Below are 19015 nucleotides of genomic sequence, written 5' to 3'. Positions count from 1 at the left end.
GGGTTTATGCGACTTTGGAACTTTCTTCCTGAATATCTTTAAGGCGCAAGGGGGGTGAAAGGTTAGTGGTTGTAGGCGGCAATCTGGAATTGAGGTTACAATTGGGTTAACCATGAGTTTATTGAATGTCGGAGCTGGCTGCTGGAACCAAGAGGTCCACTCCTGCTCCTAAATCGTATCTTCATGTGTTTTGATTCCCTTTAACTCGAGATCACTCTCTTTGGTCTGGAGTAATGCGCGAGAGCCTGCGTGGGACCTGGAGGGAGGGAGCTGGTCACACCAGGAGTTGGGATGGTCGCTGACATCAGACAGAATTCCTGGAGGAGTATCTGAGCTTAGAAACTTTCTGTACCAAGATAAATGAAAACCAAGTATTAAACATACATACTGCATGAATCAGAAGTGGAGTTACTGTGGCTGGACGAGTAACCTTTGTTGTTTTGTCTGCTAAAGAAAGAGAAATTTAACTCTCTACCTGTGAATATTGTGAAAAACTATAATGAATTTTCGAAAGGAGAGAAGATCGGACTGATCAAAAACAGCAGCTGAAACCTAATTCCAATGTTCCAAAGTGAATTCTAGATTGATTTGATTTTTTGTTTAATTTAGAGGACCCAATTATTTTTATTTTCAATCAAGGTGCAATTTTAGCATGGCCAATCCACCTACCTGCACATCATCGGTTGTGGGGTGAAACCCACACAGACACTGGGAGAAAGTGTAAACTCCACACAGACAGTGACCCAAGGCTGGGATTGAAGCTAACCACTGCGCTACCATGCCACACCAGTTTTGGCTTCATTTTTAATCAACCCTTCAATTCGTATCCAGGGATATTTCAACGTCTTCTTGAATTCTTCCCTGAATTTCCTCTGGGTGGCTGCATAAATAAATGTGTTTATGCAGGAATTCAAAAATTTTATCATAGCTCCAGTTTCAGTGGCGATCTTCGCAGGTGCTGTGTGGTCACCTTGATATTTATTTGTGTTCATCAGTCTTGTCGTTACAAAACTCACACTGCCTGTCAGCCAGAACAGTATAAAACTGCCCGAGATGGTGAAGAGTAAAATGATGGAATTCCTTCGATTCTCCATCTTTGAATCACTTTGATTCTCACTGCTGTGACCCCGGAGTCTCCTACGAGCTCTGCTGGCCACTAAAACACGTCTGATTGTCAAAGAATTAAACAGGACAATTAAAGTAAACGGGAGCCAGACACGCCAGATGCTGTGAAACCAGATGTACACTGCACCAAAAGGTGAGGAAAGAATTGCCAGATTTGGTCGGCAGCCCCACCACAAATTGTTAATCATCAGTTGAGGTTCATAGGCAAAAATTACGGGGATGTTCTTTATAAAGATCAGGATGGAGAACATTGTTATAACCAGAGCCGCAGTCCTCTCGGTGCAGTATTTTGTTTTAAATGTCTGGCAGCAGATAATTATAAAACGGTCAAATGTGAATGAAACAGTGAACCAAACAGCCAACTCGAGGCTGACAGCAGACAGGTATAGAATGAACGTACACACAGGAGTGTGAGATAGGAAGGAATGTGGAAAATGATAACTGAAAATATAATACACCATTACATTGATAATCATAACTAGTAGATCTCCTGTTGCCATGGCCACCATGTAGATGGAGATACAGTTGGAAAGGCCGCAGTTTCCTCGGGAGAGTGTCACAATTGTCACCACGTTTGCTGTAAGAGAGAGAAGAAAACTTGAGTGCCACTCAATTAAATTGTTACGCCACCCTGGGAAAGTGCACAGTCAATTCCAGCCCCACGTGCCCCGGAGTCACAACACAAGTGAGTTAACCAATAACTCTCATAGAAATTCCAATTGTGAAACTAAAATGGAACGTTGTGGCCCTGAAAAACAATCCAGAGGGATAATATCCAATCACCACCTGTTACCGGGTAGAACACAGCCTTTACGGCAAATCAATGGCCACCAGGCACATCAATCAACCGAGTCATCACTGAGACCATCCAACCTCCAATAACCAGTCTACGTAGCACAGCCTTCTGGATCCTGCAGTTTGAACTAAAGGCACAGGCCCTCCCTTTCTTCTGCTTGAATTAAAATGGCACGCTGCCTTAAAGACAAATGTCTAGAAATCACCCATGTATCAAAAGTGTAACAGCAAAAACAAAATTAAAGGAAACAGAGGGACTCGGCAGAGAATAAAGAATAAAGAGCTGGAAGGACCCTTACCAAATAAACACTGGGAAACATTGAAAACAAACAACTCAAAATGTTCACAAAATATACATTCCGGGGACTTCCGGTGACATCATGTCAAGAGGTATGAAAAGTGCCTTGCGGCAGAATCTTTATTCCTGATCCCTTGTAGGTGTTTCTTTGTGGGGGGGGGGGGGGGGGGGGGGGGGGGGGTGGGGGAGAGGGGGGGGGGGGCGGGGGCGAGCCCGGTTTGATGCTCAAACACCCTTAGTGGGTTTAGAGAATTGTTTCCCCGTGGGGGCATGTTGAAATCATCCCTGAAAAAGCTCAGTTCGAGAATAGCTCATCAAAGAAGGTGAAGGAGGGAAAATGGACCAGGTGCCCATTAAACTAGACACATTGACAGTGGCATTGCCCCAGGAACTGGAGAGATTTGATGAACAGATGGATCGGCAGTTTGAGCGGCAGGGAAGGAGAGATACCGCAATCCTTTAAAACCACTGTTGAGGAGACTTTATTCGGAAAGAGAGGGAGGAAGACAAGGAAAGGCACACGTAACAGAAAGGGGCAGAGGGGGGTGGGGAGGGCAGGGAAGGGAGCAAAGTGAAGCACAAAATTAAGCACAGGGACAAGGGAAGGAGGGGCACAGCCACCCCCCATTCCCCCGCCAAAAATAAAAACTAAAAACCCCAACCGAAAGAAGCGGATCGCAGTACATGGGGCCCAGACAGATGGTAACACAAAGAGGGGGATGAAACTACCAAAGAGGGAGGGGGGGGGTGGTAGAAAACCTCATGTAAAAACCGTTGGAAATAAGAAACAAACTTGTTTGTAAATACCAGATACACTTGAGCTGTTACTCTGTAAAAACTGGAAAATACCAATAAAAATATTTTTCGGAAAAAGAAGAGGCTTTGTGCCCGATTCATGTTGAACAGTTGAGGACCTCGAATGTGGTAAAAGCGCAGGGCGAGACGTTAACAGGAATGGAAGAAGCTTTGTCACAGCACGAGAATCAACTTCCCTCATTGGAGCAGAGTGGCTGATGGAGGGTGATGGAGGGCAACAAATTCCTGAGGTTGAAAGTGGAGGATCTGGAGAATAGGTCAAGGCAGTTAAACCCCAGGTTAGTGGGACTGCCGAAGGATATGGAGGGCAAGAAAATGAACCAGTATTTTACAGAGACATTTTCTCGGCTGGTGGGAGGAGAGGAGGTGTTTGCCCCTCTGCAGTTGGACAGAGATCATCAGGCGCTCAGGTAAAGGCCAAGGCCAAATGAGCCACCGCGGGCGGTGATTCTCCACTTCCAGAATTATCGACAAAAGGAGCGGGTCTTGGAGTGGGCGAAGAGGATCCAGATTATTGACTGGGATGGGTACATGGTGCAGATATATCAGGAAATTGGGGCTGAGCTGGCGAAGAGATGTACGGCCATTCAACAGGGCGAAGGCCGTGTTTTACAGTAAGGGCTTGCAGCTTGGAGAGGTGCACCCAGCAAGGCTGCAGGTCACCGTGGACTCAATAGATTATTATTTTGACAGGCCTGAGCAGGCAGAGGCATTTGTCAGATATAGGAAGTTGGGGCCATTGTGAAGAGGACTGTTTGGGGTTATATGAAAGGGGGGGGGGGGGGGGGGCGGTGTTGTGCAATCTACTTATGCCTTTGTGTGTTATTTATCTTTGGCTCTGCTGGAGGACAATAATAATAATCGCTTGTTGTCACAAGTAGGCTTCAGTAATGTTACTGCGAAAAGCCCCTAGTCGCCACATTCCACAGCCTGTTCGGGGAGGCCGGTACGGGATGGGGGAACTGATAATAAAAATAAGGGGATTGTTGTGTTTCGCGTAGAGTGGAAAGAGACCTATTAATGTAGTGGGGTTTGGGGCATGTTGAAGGGGAGTGTGTGCCAGGAGGGATGGGATAGTAGTTGTTCTTGAGGAGTTACTTGAGGGGAGGCCCTGCTGGGGCCACTTCACTGGCGACAAGGTTTAGGGTGGGGAGCGAATGGGTGTGGAGTGGGGGGAGAGGCTGTTCCCTATTGGGCCGGTGGGGTGGGGCGCAATGGGCCGAGTATTTTGAGGGTAGGCCCCAAGGGGTGAGCTGTTTTGGGGCGGCTGCTGTTTCGCCTCGCTGGGAATGGTTTACGCTCCCTGGGGGCCCAGGTGGCACAGGAGTGGGCACAGCTTCACTAATTGAATTTCACTAGCATGGCCAGTAGTGTCAGGGTGGATTTACAGAGGTTGGACAGCCTTCCATTGTCACTGGCGGGCCGGGTACAAGCTTTAAGGATGGATATCTTGACAAGATTTGTGTTTTTGTTTCAATGCCTCCCAGTCTTTCTGCCTGAAACATTTTTTTGGGAGTTGGAGTGACTCATAATGGGATTATTATCATGCAAGGGGTGTTGATGACAGCATCTCTGCCGTTTGCCCCAGCAAAATATTCTTTGAATCCAGTGGTCATCTACACATTAAAGATATGTCAACAGCTCCACCAGTACTTTAACCTGTGGGCAATATCAAGGTGGGCTCCTATCTGTTGGCACCATCTGTTCATGTCGGCAAACTTGGCTGCCACATTTGGGATGCGGAAAGGCAAGGGGATGGAGAGGGTGAGGGACTTGAATTTGGAGGGTTCCCAGGCCCAAAACACTCATTCCAGGTTCAGCAGCGTTTCACTTGCACCTCTTCCAATTTGGTCTATTGCATTCGCTACTCCCAATGTGGCCTCGTCTATATCGGAGAGACCAAGCGCAGACTGTGTGATCACTTTGGTGAGCACCTTCCGTCTGCGCATTCAGGATCCTGACCTTCCCTTGTTTGCCATTTCAATACAAGACCCTGCTCCCATGCCCACATGTCTGTCCCTGACCTGCTGCAATGTTCTAGTGAAGGTCACGCAAACTGGAGGAACAACACCTCATCTTACGGTTAGGCACGCTACAACCTTCCGGTGTCAACATCAAATTCAACAACTTCAGATGATTAGCTCTACCCCACCTCAACCCCTTTTGTTTTCATCCCATTTCATTTGAACTATCTTTTACAAATTCTTTCTTTCTTGTCTTTCTTTATATATATTTAAACCGCCCCATCTTATCCACCTTTCCTTACCTTTGCTCCCCTTTGCTTCCCCCTTCCCCTCTCCCCACATCTACATCTGTCACAAATTCCCCTCTAATGTTAGTTTCTCTGCTGTTTGGACTTTCACATCTTTTGTTCTCTCTGGGGACTGCCATTAGCACTGTTTCCCGGTGGTTTCTGTGGCTATTAGCACCTGGTTCCATTGGTTTCTGTGGCTATTACTCATCTTTCATTCTCTCAGTCCACAGCATAAATATGTCCCACTTTCTCAGTCTTTTAGCTTTGACAAAGGGTCATCTGGACTCAAAACATCAGGGGCAGGATTCTCCTGTACCCAGTGGGGCGGCGGGTCCCAGCGGGATGTAGTGGCGTGAACCACTCCGGCGTCAGGCCGCCCCAAATACCACAATTCATCAAACAGGCAGGAAGGACAAGGAGTGCATTAATACAGATTAACCACAAACAGATTACAATAACTCACCGGGAACACCAACAACTGCGAGAATCGGGAAGTAAATCTCCTTTATCAGCAGAATAGTCAGCTGTCCCATTTTCTGTGACAGTGGATGAATTCTGTCCAAGCTGAAAGTCTTTGACTCGTACACGGCAGAGGCACAGGAAGGGAGCTTTATATTTACCACACATCAATCATCCGGGGAGTCAGTCACATTACATCATTAGTAGCATTAGCGACAGTCACTGAACAAATAGAATCAATTAAATTGTTTTTCTGATTTCTGATATTTCAACACAAAAAATAGTTGAGCTTGTTATTGTGCAGTTTGACAAAAACACCTGATACAATTCGATAGAATCATACAGTAGAGAAGAGGCCAGTGAAGCCTGCACCGATGAAAAACTACTCTAAATCTGCACTAACACCACTTCCCAGCACTTGACCCATAGCCTTGAATGTTATGACATTTCAAGTGCACATTTTAGAGTTTATGAGGTTTATTGCCTCAGCTACCCTCCCAGGCAGAGCACTCCAGATTTCTGCCACCCTCTGGGTGAAAAGATTTTTCCTCAAATCCCCTCTAAACCTCCAGCCTTTCACCTTAGACTCTGCTTCAGCTGCTGTATTTCCCAACTGGAACCCCCCATCACCGCTCTGCCTCCACAAGGTATCTCGGGCTCTGGCTCCCCTGCACAGCTCCAACTCCGTTAATTATACCTCCTGTCCTGAGTTTTCCATTCAGATTATTTTGTTACTCAATGGGACCATCATCGGCAGGCTTGCTGCATGAATTATGGGTGGTCAATAAAATATCCTCACCCAGTTTGCAGAACCTTTCCAATGATTCAATATGAATATCGCGCATTCTGCGCCAAATTGTTGTTGTGAACTTTTTCCAACTAATCACAAGAAACCCAGGGACAGATTACAAAGTTTATTCATGATTCATTCATGGGGGGTACGACCCCAGAAGAACCTCTGGTGCAGCCCCATCCTCTGATACCGCACTCACAGCTCAAACACTAATCTAATATCACAGTCACAGGGAGAGTATTTTAATACAACTCAGTCCAACAAGCCATTGATACAGACAGCCTATCCAATTAGACAGTACACAGAACATTGTTTTAAAATTCAGATGCTGCCTAGGTCCGTCTATTATTAAACATTCACCCAAAAGCTGTTGTAATCGCCTGGCTACGAACTGAGTGATTTTCCTAAAAAGTAAAAATGTTGCTGGAGAGTTCTGCTGACATTAAGAACTTGAGGTACTGAATTTACCAGAATATGATTTTACTCCAATGCAGGGGTGTGAGGTTTATTCCCTATTTACTAAACCTATTAATTCGATCTTACATCACTCACTGTGCTCACTTACATTTTCCTCTGATTCTCTCTGTTGGGGACTCTCTTAACATAATTTCAACAAAGTCACAATTATCTCTACACAAATAATGTCTAAACCATCTCCCTGTCATCATCTGTGTGACAGGTTTTAATTTGAAAATGCTGCATCTCTTAAAGAAGAGGTGTAAAAGTCCAGGAAGCCATTGTAAAAGTAAGCTTGGCAGAGCAAAAGATACCAGAATGGAACAACATGGCAGAGAATGAACTCCAAGGGTCTCCAGTAATAAGAATAATTTTATTAGTGTCACAAGTAGCTTACATTGACACTACAATGAAGTTAATGTGAAAAGCCCCTAGTCGCCACAGTCTGGCGCCTGTTCGGATACATAGAGGGAGAATTCAGAATGTCCAATTCACCGAACAACACACCTTCGGGACTTGTGAGAAGAAAGCGGAGCACCCGGAGGAAACACACACAGACACGGGGAGAACGTGCAGACTCCGCACAGACAGTGACCCAAGCGGGAATCAAACCCGGTTCCTGCCGCTTTGAACCACTGTGCTCCTGTGTTGCCCAACAATGCTGCATGCTGCCGGCTATTCAACCATGTCAGCAACACCATCCAAATAGATGGTAGCACACTCACTGAGACACTCCCCTCAATCTTCCTGCACCAAATGGTGCACCCCAGAGATGATAGGAAGGAACCAATGAGAGATGAGTGCATCTGCATATTCTTCACCAATAAAGGAGGAAGTTCTGGTCATCATTGGGGCATCCGTTGCTGTAGCCATCATCAGCAATGGGTTGAGGATGTGAGGACGATATTACCCTGACAGTTGTGCCTTTTTTTCAGACAACCAAGCTGTCCAGACAGTGGTAGAAGAGCCAAAAGGTGAAGTATCACCATCACTGTATTTCACCCTCATGGCCACTAGTTCAGATAGCGGCTCGGAGCATTATTTGAAGGGTAACATAAAGGTGACATCTGCGCCAGTCAGACAGTGGGCATAGGGAGCTTGCAACCGAGGCAGGGGTAAGGGGTTTGTGCATGTGCCAGATCGGCTGCAGAGGACTCAGGTGAGCAGGTCAGTGGGGCGTGTGGCAGAACACTGTCAGGTACACACAATGCAATGTTTAGTAAATTGACAGGCCAGCCAGAAATACTGCAAGTGAAGTCCAGCATCAATTTTGCACAGTGATTAGGTATGTGATGAAAGTAGGAATTTCGGAGATATTGGTCAGGATTCTCCGTCGGCCGAAATCTAAATCAGGAAAGGCGATTGGATGGAGAATCGGGCTTGACTCCGAAATCGTGGGCGGAGCTGGGTTTACAGCAAATCCCAATTCTCCAGTCCTGGACAGTGCTGTCAATGTTTTCCTCTCTGTATGTACTGCAATCGCAGTTTGCATATCATTAGCGGGCCTGACCCGGTATTCTCCGGGGACGTTCACGTTGCCCCGCCTGTACTGGGGGGAATTTCCAACAGCGAGGCTCACTTGTGCATTTGAAAATTGGGAAATAGGCGCCGTGGCTGATGAGGGAGAATTTATTGGTCGGACACACAGAGGCACGACCGTGGGCTGCCGGTCCTGACATTGGGCAGGCTGGCTGGGGGTCCAGCCAGGGCCAGAGCTGCGAGTGTGCAGGTGGCGGTGGGTGACCAGGGGATTGGCTGTGGAGCTGGGGTGACCCCCCCACATATGTTTGAACGTCATTGTAGCGGGTCTCCACAGCGGATCACCCCTGTCGCCAAGGAACCAACCCATCACCAGGCGGTGTGTGGTGAACCACTGTATTAGGGGATGTACGGTAGGACCTGCGCTACAGGTTCGCCGGTAGTCCCTGCCGGCTAGCTCCGTCTACAAGGAGCCGTATAAATATGCGTGACCTCCTCCTGATCAGCCATTTCGCCAGCTGCAGCAGCAGGCCACACATCTGACTGTAATAAAGCCACAGTTGTACCAATCTGTGTCTTTCGGGCAATTGATCGTGCATCACGGTGCCCCTCGCAGAGGTCAGGAACCATCGGGTGTGCCAGGATGAAACCATCGTGCACACTGCCCGATTATCGGTCACACACCAGCTGCAGGTTCATCGAGTGGAAACTTTTTTGGTTTGTGAAGAATGGTCCATCATGGGCTGGTGCTGATAGGGCGGCATGCATCCCTTCGATCAGCCCCTGGACCTGGGGCATCTTGACGATTACAGTGAACCCCACTGCCTGGGCATCCTGGTGGGCTCGGTCCACATTGAATTTGACGTATTGTGCTGACCGGGCAGATAGGGACTCCGTGACGGCGCAGATGCAGCTGTGCACCGAGAACTGTGAGATTCTAGACAGGTCCCCACCCATCGCCTGGGAAGACTTCATGGCATAAAGTTCAGGGTGACCATCACCTTGGCCACTAGGAGAGGGTATCCTCTCCCATACCCCTGCGGTGCCAGATGCGCTATAATCCGGCGCATATGCCGTACGGTCTCCCTGCACAGCAGGAATCTTCGACAGCATGACCAAGTCTGAGAACACGCATGAACAGACTCAAAAACAGCTTCTTCCCTGCTGTTAACAGAATCCTAAATGACCCTCTTATGGCCTGACCTCACTAACACTACACCCCTATATGCATCACCCTGGCCTGTGTTATGTAGTTACATTGTGTACCTTTTGTAGCTCTATTATGTATTTTCTTTTATTTCCTTTTCTTTTCATGTACTTAATGATCTGTTGAGCTGCTCGCAGAAAAATTATTTTCACTGCACCTCAGTACGCGTGACAATAAACAAAATCCAAATCCAAATCCAAAACCCTTTCCAGCAGGTCCTCGAATGACAGGCGCTGTCAGTACACATGAGGCCTCATGCGGTTCCTCCTGCCCACCTCCTCCTTGGCCTACTGTACGGTGGGCTCTCTGTCCTCACCGGCTGCCTCCTGTTCCTCGAGGGCAAGCTCCACTGCTTCAGGGTCCCCCTTCGAGCAGCCACCTCAGCCCATCCCCCAGGGCTGCAGAGGCCAGGATAAAGGCCATCATTCCGATAGCCATTGTCTGCAGGGGGCGAAAGGCAGGGGATGTTAAGGATATCCTGTTAGTGCCATTCCCATGGGCAATGATCACAATTGATAAGTTATGTAAGTATTGACAGATGAAATAAGATGTAAGCATGAAAGTATTAATAGAACACAGGATGAGGCTCTGACGACAGGGAATGACTAGGGGAGGTTCTTTGCACAGATTTCAGGAAGACATAGGGAGAGAAGAGATTCGGCATTGTGCACGAAGTTTAAACTTTGTTACTCAATAAATTATCTCGAAACCACAGCATCTAATGATTCCTTGTCCAAATGTTATTCAATGCTATTTACAGTGGCTGTCACAGTAGGTGAACAATCTATTCTCTAAAAGATTACAAGTAGGCCAAGTCCCTCCACAGGGGAGTGACAGTGGCTTTGTGAAGCACAAACCTGCTGCCCACTCTCAAGATTACAGCATTTGACATCCTACCACTGTCCCACCACCACTGTTGTGTGTCAGCCAGCCCAGGCTGCTGCTGCCCATGCCGAGGTGCTGCAGTCCAAAGCTGGCTTTCTCAGGCAAAGTTTCTCGGGACACCCTCTAAGGCCATCTGAAGTCTCTCCGATTGAACGTCAGCAGCCTTCCTAAAAACTGGGGTAGCACTGCACAGAACTAATAACGGCCCCGTGAAGAACGGCATCGCGGGCTTAGCAAACGTCGCTAAGCCCGCCCGCCAAGAGTCACGGCGGCTGACACGCACGATGACATCAGCCGCGAATGCGCGGATTGGACGGCTCCAACCCGCGCATGCGCGGATGACGTCATCGTGCATATGCGTCAAACCCGCGCATGCGCGGTCCGTCATGCCCCTCAGCCGCCCCGCGGACTGATCCTGCGGGGCGGCAGAGGGACAAAGAGTGCGCGGGTATTGGATCCGCTGCCTGCGATCGGTGCCCACCGATCGCAGGCCCATGCCACCCTTGGCACGGCCGTGCCAATCGGTGCCATGGTTGTTCGGAACGGCACTTTGCGGCCGTTTTCACGAACGGTGAGAGTAGGTGTGTTTGCGTTCGTGAAAACGGCCGTAAAGGCCTGGGAACTCGGCCCATCGGCCAGGGGAGAATCGCTGTTCGCCGTACAAAACGGCGAGCAGCGATTTGTGTCATGGGGCGGCCGTGGGTGGGGGAGAATAGCGGGAGGTCGGGAAAAATGTCGGGAAGGCCCTCCCGCTATTCTCCGACCCGTCGTGGGCAGCGGAGAATCGCGCCCATAGTCTTTGCATAGGACTTTGGCTGTATGGGTGGCTGTGGCCCTCCTGGCTGGAGCAGCCTCTACCCATCTGGAGAACTTATCCACTATCACAAGGACGTAAGTGTATTTTTGATGGAAAGGTGATGTAATCGACCTGTATGTTCTGGAATAGTCCTGCAGGGGCAGGAGCTTTTAGCTGAGGCATTGATGTTATAGATCCTAAGCTGTTCTTTTGAACAGGTTACACAGCGGTCTGATACCAATTGTGCATGTGTTTTGTATCCTTTGCCACACCAACTTCTCTGGAACCAATCCATCATTTGTTGAGGGGATAAATGTCCCCATGAATGGATTTGTTGGGTTAGAAAAGGCATCAGTGCTTATGGTGCTCCTGGTTTATCGGTCTGTTTTTGTCTCCAAATATCATTAGCAGACAACTGGATACCTGATTCTAACCATGACCATTTTTCGTCTTTTGGACAGTCGTGTTGCATTTCACGTAGATCTTGTAATAAATTGGTTTCTCCTAATTTGTAGATGTGACTGGGTTCTGCTGAACAATACCATTGAGAGGCAGCTTTCTTTGCTACTTTGTCTGCAAGAGCATTTCCTTGTGTTTCCATAGTGCTTTCTTGAGTCTGGGCTTTACACTTTAAAATAGATACTTCTTTTGGTAAAGCCATGGCTTCCAAGAGGTCTTGTACTTCCTTCCCATTTCGGATCGGTGTCCCTGCTGTAGTAAGGAATCCTCTTTTGCTCCACAAGTGGCCAAAATCATGTGCTACTCCAAAACCGTGTCTGGAGTCTGTATAGTTGTTAACTGTTTTATCTTTTGCCACACGACATGCTTCTGCTATTGCTCTCAATACGGCCTGTTGAGCTGATGTTGCTGGGGGCAAACTTCCTTCAGCCATTACTTTGTACAGGCTTGTGACTGGCCATCCAGCCTTTCTGATACCATTGTCAATAAAGGGGGAACCGTCTGTAAACAGAACTAGATCTGGATTTTGCAGAGGTTGTTTTTCTACCACGCGTGCCTCTTCCATTTCCTCTGTTATTTTCACACAGTTTTGTTCTTCTACTTCTCCCCCATTTTGCTCCTCGGGAAGCGGGAGCAAAGATGATGGATTTATGGGACTTGCTCGGTCGATGTAAAGATTTGGTGCTTCCAAAACTGCTGTCCATCTGGTCCACCTGGCTGATGTAACTTGTGATAATCTGATCATGGAGAGTCGAGAATGTACTGCATGTGGGCATTTAATGGTTAAATGTTGATCTAGGACAAGACCTGCTGTTGCCATTACGGCTCAACACGTGGCTTCCACGGCTCTTAAACAGCTGCCATATACTAGTGCTACGTTGTCAAGTTTAGTGGAGTAGTATCCTACTGGTCTCAACTGATTCCCATTTTCTTGGGCTAGTACTGCTGTCATGTAACCCTCTTTTTCATGAATAAACATAGTAAAAGGTTTTCCATTGTTTGGAATACCCAGCGCAGGTGCTGAGCATAGAGTCTGTTTCAGATTTTAAAATGATTGTTTCTGTTCTGTCGTGAGGTCAACCGTGTCTTTTGATTTTCGGTGTCCTCTTAGGAGATCATTTAATGGTTGAGCCATCTGAGTGAAAGAATCAATCCAATTTCTGTTAAAGTTGCACAGTCCCAAAATGGATCTCACCTCCGGGACAGTTGTAGGCTCTCTGGCGGCTCTAACGGCAGATGTTCTGTACTGAGTAAGTTCCCTTTTGCCTTTGGATATTTTCTGACGTAAGTAGACAACTTCATCTTGGGTAATTTGTGCTTTGGCAAGGCTGGCTTTATATCCATTATTACTAAGGTGATCCAGAAATAAACGTGGTAATACTAGGCGGGGCCTATGTTCCCTGCATGTATCTTGGTGATACGTGTCTCTGGGTGGATCCCTATTGGATGAGTCATGGGCGGACCTCAGGACGAATACGTGTAATTGAGTCACAAGGTGGATCTCTGGGAGTGTCTCTGTAGTATGCGTCATTTCTTTGTTCATCTTTTTTTTTAATAAAATTAGATTACCCAATTATTTTTTCCAATTAAGGGGCAATTTAGCGTGGCCAATCCACCTACTCTGCACATTTTTGGGTTGTGGGGGCGAAACCCACGCAGACACGGGGAGAATGACTTAGGATGTGTAAGTTGGAGAAGTAGGCTGCAAGGGTTGGGCACACTGGATATGTGGAGCTTGTTCAAGGAACAGCTATTGCATGTTCTTGATAAGTACGTACCAGTCAGGCAGGGAGGAAGGGGTCGAGCGAGGGAACCGTGGTTTACCAAAGAAGTGGAATCTCTTGTTAAGAGAAAGAAGGAGGCCAATGTGAAGATGAGGCGTGAAGTTTCAGTTGGGGCGCTTGATAGCTACAAGGAAGCAAGGAAGGATCTAAAGAGAGAGCTACGACGAGCAAGGAGGGGACATGAGAAGTCTTTGGCAGGTAGGATCGAGGAAAACCCAAAAGCTTTCTATAGGTATGTCAGGAATAAAAGAATGACTAGGGTAAGAGTAGGGCCAGTCAAGGACAGTGGTGGGAAGTTGTGTGTGGAGGCTGAGGAGATAAGCAAGATACTAAATGAATACTTTTCGTCAGTATTCACTCAGGAAAAAGATAATATTGTTGAGGAGAATGCTGAGACCCAGGCTATTAAAATAGATGGCATTGAGGTGCGTAGGGAAGAAGTGTTGGCAATTCTGGACAAGGTGAAAATAGATAAGTCCCCGGGGCCTGATGGGATTTATCCTAGGATTCTCTGGGAAGCCAGGGAAGAGATTGCTGAGCCTTTGGCTTTGATTTTTAGGTCATCATTGGCTACAGGAATAGTGCCAGAGGACTGGAGGATAGCAAATGTGGTCCCTTTGTTCAAGAAGGGGAGTAGAGATAACCCCTGTAACAATAGGCCGGTGAGCCTAACGTCTGTGGTGGGTAAAGTCTTGATAAGGTTCCCCACGGTCGGCTATTGCAGAAAATACGGAGGCTGGGGATTGAGGGTGATTTAGAGATGTGGATCAGAAATTGGCTAGTTGAAAGAAGACAGAGAGTGGTGGTTGATGACAAATGTTCAGAATGGAGTTCAGTTACGAGTGGCTGAGAGGTGGCAAATGGAGTTAATGTGGAGAAGTGTGAGGTGATTCACTTTGGAAAGAATAACAGGAATGCGGAATATTTGGCTAATGGTAAAATTCTTGTAGTGTGGATGAGCAGAGGGATCTCGGTGTCCATGTACATAGATCCCTGAAAGTTGCCACCCAGGTGTGTTGTATTACTCGTGTCTTAATAATGCTCGTAGTCTCAAATGTGGAGAAGATGCTTTATTTTGAGTTCGTTCTCTCTTCAGAGCTGTTTCCTAAGGTTACCTTCAGTGCTCCTAGCTGGTGTGGGTGTATGTGTCCTGCTCCAAGTTCTGCCCTCTGTGAAGTGTGTCCTCACTTCCTGTCCCCGTCTATTTATATGGCTCTCCCGTGCCCCCTCTAGTGTTTGCTCAGTTGTATTGCATCTAGTTAACTTGTGATCACCACATCCCCCTTTTTCTCTTTACATATTTTCTGTACATCGTTAAAGAAAATTGTACATCCTGTCCCGGTGTATTTATAGCTCTCCCTCTGGTGTTTGCTCAGTTGTTTTGTATCTAGTAAATCTACGATCACCACATCCCCCTTTTTCTCTTTACATATTTGCTGTACATCGTTAAAGAAAATTATAGAAAACAGTTACTTATGATATGCGTATCTATACAGGTGATGGTGCTATTGCATATTGTACAAAGCCAATGTAGTTATATGTCCAATCTTAATAAAAACATTTATGAGTCCAAACTTGATGAATTTGTTCAGAGCTTTTTTTTTTTCTTTTTGTTGTTGATGACGTGGTGATATTGATATTGCAAGTCCGCTGTGAATGTTGTTGGTGTTCCTTGTCATTTTAAGTACCCAATGCATCATCCCGAGGTGTTTGCATGGTCACCTCACTGATGTTGACTGGCATGGACTTTTTTCTGTGCTTGTGGTGTTGATTTATTGTCTCATCCGCCTTGGATGCTGGTGTGCTTGCTCGTTCTGGAGCAGACGTGAGTTTGTGCGATTCGTTGTCATCCCATGACATGTTTGTAGTCTTGTCATCGTTTTGCAGTGTGCTGTGGCATTGTCCTTCATGTGCCGAGTAGTACCATTGTGTACAAGTCGTTGTTTCATTGCTGTTGTTTCTGTCGTTCCTGTTTTTGTTGTTTTCGTTGCCGTACTTGTTGCTGTTTTTGTCGTTTCTGTCTTTGGTGTTGTCGCTGTCTTTGTTCCTGACTTTGTTGTTTTGTTGCCGTTCTTGTTGTTTCTGTCTCTGTCGTTGTCGCTATCTTTGTGCCTGACTTTGTTGTTTGTCTTGTCGCGCTTCATGTTGCTTTTGTTCTTTCTGTTGTCGTTCTCGTTTCTGCTGTGCTTCTTGCTATTGTTGTTGGTCTTGTCGCGCTTCATGTTGCTTTTGTTCTTGCTGTTGTTTGTCCCGTTTCTGCTGTGCTTCTTTTGACTTTTGTTTTTCTTGTTATCTTCTATTCGTGTCCCGAGTGGATAATTTGAGTCATTGAGCATTTTGTCTCGAGAGTGGTGCGAATGATCTGATGTTGCATCGGTGCAGGTGACCTCAATCATTTGTGGAGAATTGGATTCCTCATCTTTGCTTTCTTGGTGCTCCTCTTCCGGAGTCAATTCTTCTCGATTTCATTTGACGCGGTGTCTCTGGATTCTTGGCGCTCCTCTTCTGGAGTCAAAACCTCCATGATTACAATTGACGTGATGTCTGTGGACTTCTGGCGCTCCTCTTCTGGAGTCCAAATCTGCATGATTTCAGTTGACGTGGTGTCTCCGGACTCTTGGTGCTCCGCTGCTGGAGTTGAAATCTTCATGATTTCCGTTGATGTTGTCTCACTGGACTCCAGGTGCTCCTCTTCTGGAGTCAAAATCTGCATGGTTTCTTTTGGCTTGGTCTCTCTGGACTCCAGGTGCTCCTCTTCTGGAGTCAGAATCTGCATGGTTTCTTTGGCTTGGTCTCTCTGGACTCCAGGTGCTCCTCTTCTGGAGTCAGAATCTGCATGGTTTCTTTCAGCGTTGTCTCTCTGGACTCCAGGTGCTCCTCTTCTGGAGTCAGAATCTGCATGGTTTCTTTCAGCGTTGTCTCTCTGGACTCCAGGTGCTCCTCTTCTGGAGTCAAAATCTGCATGTTTTCTTTCGGCATCGTCTCTCTGGACTGTTGGGGTGGCCCGACTCTGTGCTTCTGTACAGACAAGCTGAGAACTGTCAGTCTCGCTGTGATCCTGTACGTCGAGTGCGATCACCTTGTTACTGTTTTCCGCTCTGTGCTTCGGTACAGACAAGCTGAGAACTGTCAGTCTCACTGTGATCCTGTACGTCGAGTGTGATCACCTTGTCACTGTCTTCGCATGCAGTGGGTAGAGGTGCAGTGTCTTCTTCTTGTTCATGTGAGCTTGTTAGACTTTCATAGTCTGTTTGCGGTTGCTCAGATACAGCGGGTTTACCTGCATGGTCTTTTCATGCATGGTGTTCGCCAGGGAGTGTTTGCTTGCATCCCTTTTGGAGTCTTTCATTACTCGCACTGTGGAGCCTGTCATCGCTCGCTCTGTGGAGTCTTCCTGTGCTCTCTGTGTGGCGTCGTCTTCGTCTAGGGTATTGCTGTCATCCAATGTATCGATGAGCTGCCATGGCCTCATGGTGTTGGATTCATCTACCATGAGTAGAGTCGTGTTGAGCTTTGCAACGGTGTCGCTGATGCTGTGATCAGCATGTCCAAATAACTCCTCCATGTCTGAGTAGTATTCTTTGATACCCATTTCATCTTCGTTGGCTTCTTCTACCACGAGTTGATTCGTGTTGAACTTTGCGACCGTGTCGCTGATGCTGTGATAAGCATATCCGACTGACTCAGCTGTGTCTGAGTAGTATTCTTCGAAAACCAAATCATCCTGGTTGGATTCTTCTACCACGAGTTGATTCGTGTTGAACTTTGCGACCGTGTCGCTGATGCTGTGATAAGCATATCCGACTGTCTCAGCCATGTCTGAGAGGTAATCTTCGAAAAACAAATCATCTTTTGTTGTTTCAGAATTCTTTTTGTTCTCTTCACTTTGGGTGGTGCAGACTGCTTTTTTCAGGGTGTTGTGCAAGTTGTTTTTAACTGTTGGTTTAAGTTCAGGCGTTTTTCTGTGTTCTGAGGCAAGAAAATTTGGTTTACCACTTTAAGTGCCTTATTTTTAATTTTCGGGCATTTCCCTTTTAAGTGGGCGTGGTCGGGATGCTCAGACGTCATGACGCCACGCGTAGGAATGAATTGCGCATGCGCAAATCGGCTTTCCTTCCCTGTGCGGTTCTGTGTCCATTGCGCATGCGCGGCTTGCGCATGCGCATGACGATCCGCGACCAAGACTTTTTTTGACTGCGCATGCGCGGCTTCCGGTTCCGGCGCATGCGCAGACGCGATTTGTAGTTCTTTGCTTACCGGAGACTGCAAAATGTGTTCCAACGCCATTTTTTGGCGTTTTTCGCGGATTTCAGGATTGTTCTTTCCCACCAGGACTGGTTCTCCAAATTCGTAAGTAATCTTCTCTTCCCGATTTGGACAGGGTTTCAGCGTTTTGGCTTTGTAAGAAATCTTGTTATTTCTTCTTTTTGATCTGTACTTTTCATTCGCGATTTCTTGTTCTTTCGTGATTTTTTTAGTTTTGCATCACTCAGTCTCTGTGCAGTTTGGACTGTGAGCATGCCTTGCTGTTCAAATTTCTCACAGTACTCTTCAAATTTGTTTAGTAACGTTTGTAAGCTGTTTCTGTCTTCACCTTTTGAATATTTAAATCCATTATACACTTTCCTATTTACAGGCCCTGCGGTGAGAATTGCTATTTAATGTTGTCTGAGGCTTCTTGTACATCATTAGCTACGAGATTAATATCAAACATTTGTTTAAACCTTTTCCAGACATTTCTTACATTGCCAGTCAGGTCCAGCTGATCTGGGTATCCAATCCACATCCTCGAATTAGCGATGTCTTCCCAAGTCAATTGTCCAGTAGGAGATTTCCATGCCATTTTTGAGCTTCTGTATCTGCCACTGACTTGTCCTGTAGTAAGCGTCTGAAGCCACTCCTGGGTACCATGTGTTGTTACTCGTGTCTTAATAATGCTCGTAGTCTCAAATGTGGAGAAGATGCTTTATTTTGAGTTCGTTCTCTCTTCAGAGCTGTTTCTAAGGTTACCTTCAGTGCTCCTAGCCTAGCTGGTGTGGTGTATGTGTCCTGCTCCAAGTTTCTGCCTCTGTGAAGTGTGTCCTCACTTACCTGTCCCCGTCTATTGTATATGCTCTCCCGTGCCCCCTCTAGTGTTTGCTCAGTTGTATTGCATCTAGTTAACTGTGATCACCACACCCGGTTGATAGGGTTGTGAAGAAGGCCTACTGGGATGTGTTGGCCTTTATTGGTAGCGGGATTGATTCCAGAGCCATGAGGTGCTGTTGCCAGTTGTACAAAACTCTCAGTACGGCCAGCATTTGGAGTATTGCGTACAGTTCTGGTCGCCTCATTATAGGAAGGACGTGGAAGCTTTGGAACGGGTGCAGAGGAGATTTACCAGGATGTTGCCTGGTATTGGAGGGAAAT

General features: G+C 46.9%; 1 protein-coding gene across 1 annotated transcript; it reads right to left on the bottom strand.

Moving 5' to 3' along the window:
* Positions 1-773: 773 nt before the first annotated feature.
* On the bottom strand, positions 774-5995 carry LOC119967961 (probable G-protein coupled receptor 139). Its single transcript, XM_038801061.1, has 2 exons — positions 5752-5995; positions 774-1702 (listed from the first exon to the last, which is right to left on the bottom strand). Exons 1-2 carry the CDS (start codon positions 5819-5821, stop codon positions 774-776), a joined length of 999 nt encoding a protein of 332 aa, XP_038656989.1. The 5' UTR covers positions 5822-5995.
* Between the last annotated feature and the right edge of the window lie 13020 nt (positions 5996-19015).

This window comes from Scyliorhinus canicula, chromosome 6, assembly GCF_902713615.1.
Source record: "Scyliorhinus canicula chromosome 6, sScyCan1.1, whole genome shotgun sequence".
Classification (NCBI taxonomy): Eukaryota; Metazoa; Chordata; class Chondrichthyes; order Carcharhiniformes; family Scyliorhinidae; genus Scyliorhinus; species Scyliorhinus canicula.
Note: the sequence above shows the minus strand (reverse complement) of the source record. Positions and strands in the feature narration are given on the sequence as shown.

What these genes read in the sequence shown, in the direction of transcription:
- LOC119967961 (XM_038801061.1), bottom strand. Translation starts at nt 5,821, where the DNA reads ATGGGACAGCTGACTATTCTGCTGATAAAGGAGATTTACTTCCCGATT. An exon ending in CGCAGTTGTTGGTGTTCCCG is followed by an intron (nt 1,703 to 5,751) that starts GTGAGTTATTGT and finishes TCTCTCTTACAG; the next exon opens with CAAACGTGGTGACAATTGTG.